Source organism: Sceloporus undulatus, chromosome 5 (genome assembly GCF_019175285.1).
Source record: "Sceloporus undulatus isolate JIND9_A2432 ecotype Alabama chromosome 5, SceUnd_v1.1, whole genome shotgun sequence".
Taxonomy (NCBI): Eukaryota; Metazoa; Chordata; class Lepidosauria; order Squamata; family Phrynosomatidae; genus Sceloporus; species Sceloporus undulatus.
The window spans coordinates 116,189,561-116,195,172 of record NC_056526.1 but is presented as its reverse complement, the minus strand read 5'-3'; the positions used below and the strand labels follow the sequence as shown (position 1 = coordinate 116,195,172).

At 38.5% G+C, this 5,612-nt stretch overlaps 1 protein-coding gene across 4 annotated transcripts in view; it reads left to right on the top strand.

Annotated features, from left to right (window-relative positions):
- Positions 1-1,035: 1,035 nt before the first annotated feature.
- RELL1 (RELT like 1) overlaps positions 1,036-5,612 on the top strand; it is a 107,958-nt gene continuing 103,381 nt past the window's right edge. The window contains exons 1-2 of one of the 4 annotated variants that reach the window (XM_042467356.1): positions 1,286-2,522; positions 3,731-3,768. In XM_042467356.1, the coding sequence (XP_042323290.1) occupies positions 2,404-2,522; positions 3,731-3,768 (157 nt within the window). In that variant the 5' untranslated portion in view covers positions 1,286-2,403. The other 3 variants (XM_042467355.1, XM_042467357.1, XM_042467358.1) reach the window with 3 other exon arrangements.

Here is a 5,612-nt window from a genome sequence, read left to right as displayed (position 1 = left end):
TATTGTATTGAGGTTAGTTTTAATATATAAATTATTAAATGATTGATATAATGTATAGTATTAGTTGGGGATTATTTTCTTTGTTAATCATACCTTAATATTGAATGTATAAGATTATATTAAGTTAGATTACTTTTCAGTAGTAATTGATACTTGTTCTTTATTTATTTATTTAATCTATACCTTATTTATATAAATTATATACTTTTTTATTTAGTAATTTCTCTTATTTGACTTATTTACTTCTATAAAGGTATTTATTTAATATATAAATTTTTTAATTATTTTAGATTCCTTTCATTATTACATTTTATATACGTGGTCTTGCTGTATTCCTATTTACTCTAGAATTTATTATGGAATGTAGTAACTGATTATAGTAAAAATAGATGATTCTGGGATCGTTGGTCATTTATATTATTTGATATTGAGGTGAATGAGATACATGTATTATTTAAATATCTATTTTAATATAATTGTAGAGACTTTTATTTATTAATTTTTATTATGTTGATTTATTTATTTTCATCTCTAATTATTTATTATGTATTAAATTCATTTACTAAATTAGTTATTATTTTTATTTATCATTTTATGTTATTTATTTATTTAATTAATAAATGAGTATTTAATATTACAAATTTTTATATAATTAGATTACTTTTTTATTTATTAATTTATAACTTGTTCTTTATTGGTGTTTAATATATAAATTTATTTATTAAGTATAAATTAATTATACATTAAATTAATGTAGAAAATGTGATAAATGTATATCACTACGTTTTATTTATTGTTATTTATTATATATATAAATTTATAATTTATATATTAAAATAAATATAATTTATAACATTTACTTTTATTTTAATTTTCTTTATTTATCTGTTTTCCCGCTTTTTCTGTGAGGAGGAGGAGGCGGTTTAATGCCGAGGTAAATTTGAACGAAGGCCGCCCTGAGGTAGGAGGAGGAGGAGGAGGGAAGGAGGAATGGAGGCCTGGCCTAGGGCCCGAAACGAATGAGGTGGCGCTCCGACCAGCCTCGCCCGACTAACCCAGGACGCGGAGGCGGCTCTGAGAGATGGGGGACTGAGGAGATTTAGGAGAGAAGCTCCATAGGGCCCCCAGGCAGCGAAGGGCTCTCTTCTCCTCCTCCTCCTCATCCCGCCATGGCGCCTCCAGGACCGGCCTCCTCCTCCTCTTTGACGACGCCCGCCGCCCCTCTTCCCCTCAGCCGAGGAGGAGACCTCTCCTCCTTCTTCCCTCAGCGCGGTGGGTGCGCTTTCCCCCCCGCCGCCCTCTCCTCCTCCTCCTTCCCCTCCATGGCCAGGAAAGAGTCGGAAACTTGGAGGGCAGAGGCATCGCCTTCCTCTGAAAACTTCGTCGTTTAGCTTGCTTCCCTCAGCTGCTTCCCCTCATCTTGCAAAACTCAATGCTTTCTGTGTCTGCAAAGTCTCTCCTGATTTCATAAATAACCCGTTTTCATAGCGCTGTAAGTGCCACGGGCTCCTGGCTGTGGAATTCTGGGAATGGTCGTTTGTTGTGGCACCAGAGCGAAGCCCGTGGCACTTAAAGCGCTATGAAAACGGGTTACTTATACCGTGTGGGTGGTGTTTCTGGGGAGATAATCTGTGCTTCCTCAATCAGGCTGTGAATAACCTCAGGGTTTGGGATTTTCTCCTGTGTGTGTGACTGTTTTTATCTTAATGTTCTTCTTCCTGTTCTCTCTCCTCCAGATGTCAGTTTCTCCATTCTCTTCCTATTTATATTTGGAGAAGGCTCAATGTCTCTCAAAACTACAGTCCCCCAGGATTCCCTAGCATTGAGCCAGGGCAGTTTAAAGCGGGTCTCAAACTGGGTTATTTCTGCAGTGTGTTTTGGACCATAGTTTTCCTCATCCCTCCAGGAATGAGATTTAGATTGGCTTGGTCCTCAGGTAGATACAGGCTGCATCCACACTGTGGAAATAATCCAGTTTGATGCTGCTTTAACTGCCACAGCTCCAGGCTATGGCATTCTGGGGATGGTAGTTTAATTGCTGTGGCTCCACGCTATGGGAGGCTGGGATTTGTAGTTTTGTGAGAGCCTTAGCCTTGCTAAGTAGTTTATGTTGGCGCAATAAACTACAGATCCCAGGATTCCGTAGCGTGGAGCCATGGCTGTTAAAACGGTGTCAAACGGGATTGTTTCTGCAGCCGTAAAGCTCCAATTTTTCTTTTCCAGTTCCATTTTCTCTCTCCATACATCTTGTGCTACCATTATAATCTCTCTTCTCTTCTTCCTGAGCAGCTGCTTGCAGAGCAATTTCTGTTAATGCCAGTCTCACTGTGATGTAAAGTTTATTGCTAACCTCTTTGTTGCTATTTGCTGTCAAGTTGACTTTGACTTGTGGCGACCCTGTGGATGAGAGACCTCCAAGTCATCCCCTCCTCAACAGCCCTGCTCAGGTCTTGCAGATTCAGGGGCCGGATCACATTTTACAAACATCCTACAAGGGAGATGCTTGTTTGTACAATTCTCAGGTGCAGATTTTGTCTAGTTTGAATTCATTCAGATATTCCATATATATGTGTGTGTCTATGTTTATATATGTACAGTGGGCCCTTGGTATTCGCTGGGGTTTGGTTCCCCTGTGGATACCAAAATCTGTCGATGTTCAAGTCCTATTAAATACAGTGAAATAGTGGCCCTTATAGCAAATAGCTAAATCAAAGTTTGCTTTTTGGAATTTATCTCTTTTTGGGATATTTTAAAGCTGTGGATGCTTGAATCTGTGGGTATAGAGGTCCAGCTCTCTCTGTGTGTGTTTGTGTGTATGCATGTTTGTGTGTGTGTTCCCCCCCTCTCTCTCTCTCTGTGTGTGTGTGTGTATATATATATATATATATATATAGAGAGAGAGAGAGAGAGAGAGAGAGAGAGAGTTACTTTGCAAGCATAAATGCAGGAAAGATGATTGTCTGTGTGGGATTGTTGTATGTGGCAAAACCACAAAAGTTGGAAGCAGTTCTTTATTGTGCTGATTGTAACCTGATTGTTTATATTGCCTCTTAAGGCACTTTTTAAACCTAATCATACCCCTCTGTGCCACCCTTGTGTAGCTGGGTGGGGGAGTATCTTTGCCATAACTAAAATGGGACTGTAGTATCAAGAATGGCTATTAGTAGTACACACACATACACATATATTAGTTTCTTCTGGTGTATGGAAGTATAATCCTGACTACAGGGTTGGGGAAGATGATAGTGATGGCAGTGCTTCTGTCACTAGGTTAATCTGAAATAACACTAATCTGTATTTGTCCTCCAGTCTGCCCATTTTCTCTCTTTTTCTCTTAAAGCCTCCCCATCCCATTTTTGCAGATTATGGAAGAGAGATGGTGGATTTCTTTTTATCAAACAGTACCTTGCCACTCCTTCCTGTAAGAGCAGCAGATCACAAACAGCTGTTGTCTCTCTCTGGAGTTTGTTGAGCTTTGTTTGGAACACTTTAAGCTGTTGCATTCTTTGGTTTTTGAGGGGTTTGGGATTGGTTACTTTAGCTGAGCTTCTTGTGGTAAATCAAGTCTGTAGGTCTGAATTCAGCAAAAGTGGCATTTCTTTTCTCCAAGGAAAAGAACTAGTGGCCAAATTAAAGAAACTTGGCCTTGAAATAGTTGCTTTAAAATCTAGCTAAACTCATGTATAGAAGTCCTTTTTTATATACTAATTCCCTTGCTTCTTATCCTCAGGTATTTTAATCAATGCAGTCCTAGACACTTATTCAGAAGTAAGTACCATTAAGTTACGTGTAATCATAGAGTTGGAAGAGACCACAAGGGCCATAGAGGTCAGTATTTAGGAAATGAGTGTAAGAGTGCAACCTCGTTGACTTTTCTCACATGGGTAGATATGATGATGGTTCTAGACCTTGGTTGCTTACAAATTATTCCCCCATAGGTAGTCCCCCCTTTTTTATGTGAGTGAGGCAAGTTAACATGGGATTATATTACAGGATTTAGGCCCTAACAGACAGGTTTAAAAAGATGGCTTCTGCATGGCTTGGGGGCCTGACAATTACATGATACGCACCTCCAATTTGCGTGGAAGAAGCCACTCTGAAGCTGCTCTGGGACCACGTAAGGCTTCCCAAAAAGGAATGGATCTTTTCTGCTTCTTGCTGTGGCACAGCAGCAAGCACCCTTCAGGCCAGGAACAGATTTAGGTTGCCCCTTCCTACCCTGTTTTGTTCCCCTAATCAAGGTCTTAATACTGAATTGGGAATGGAAGTGTCTTATTAAGATTTCTTGTCTTCTTGTAGTACATGGGCTACACAGTGAAAACTACTGTTAGTTCTTTTGCAACTGTTTTTGGAAATCTCTCCAAAACCTGTTCCACAGACAGATATGGCCAGGGCTATTGAATGCCCTGGCACAGTAAATTTAAAACATTTATTAAACTGGTGCTTGTTTTTTGAATGATGGGGGAGCAGATATCCAATACAGGTTGAGTGTCCTTTGTCTGAAATGTTTGGGACAAGACGTATGCCACATTTTGGATTTGTTTCCAGATTTTGGAATGCCGATATTTGCATATATATATATAATGAGACATAATGAGATTGGAAAGAGACGGAGGATCTGTGAAATGGCGGGAATCCAAGCATAGTGCTTGGCATGAATCCATGCCTCCTGCCATTTCCCAGATTCTCACATCTCTCTCCAGCCTTGCAAATACAGTACAGGAACATAGCTCAAAAAGTTTTTTGAATTTTGCAGTATTTTGATTTTGGGAATTCTGGATAATTTATGTTATATAATGATGTGAGAACATTTCACACTGTTTGCACACACAGTCAGTATGTGAACTTTAGTTGCATTTTGCTGTTTGGACAGTTGGCAGCAGTATTAATTTTCTTAACATTTTTCCTTAAAGTTTTTTAAATGGGCAAAGCATCTACTACTGTATCTTTGTTAATCTTCAAGTTGACAAACATATTTTTTTTATTTCTTTGCCACATTTACATGTAGCTCCGTAACATTTTCTGAGAAGTACTGAGTATGAGTAAAATTTTAAAATACAGCACAAAGCAGTAAAGTAGATCTAAATGGAAGCTTTAAATTTAATCAGATATTATTTCCTATTACTTAAAATAAAACAACTGTACTTTTTTCCAGGTTGTGAAGATACAGTTGGTTATATGTTTAAATGTTCCTTCTATGGGAAATCTCACTCCCTTTCTCCCTACTCTACATTCAGAGATAGCGTGTGTTCAACTGGACACACTAATTTTAACATGAAGTAAATGTCTTTAAATCAGGTAGGTTTCAAATGTGATTCCCCTTCAATCAGTAACAAAAAATCCTAGTTGCTGCTTTACTCTGCTGAACTTATCCATGGGACTTCTGGTCATTCTTTCTCTCTATCTCAGGGAAATTGCTTTTAATAATAATAATAATAATAATAATTTTTATTTATAGACCACTATTCCGAAATGATCATAGCGGTGTACAGTAAAATTGCAAAACAATACAAAAAATTGCAAGGCCTCTCTCCCCCTCAAGATGGTGGTTGGCGGAGGGCTCTTTGTCTTCCAGGCCTGGCCTCTCTCCCCCCTCAAGATGGTGGTTGGAG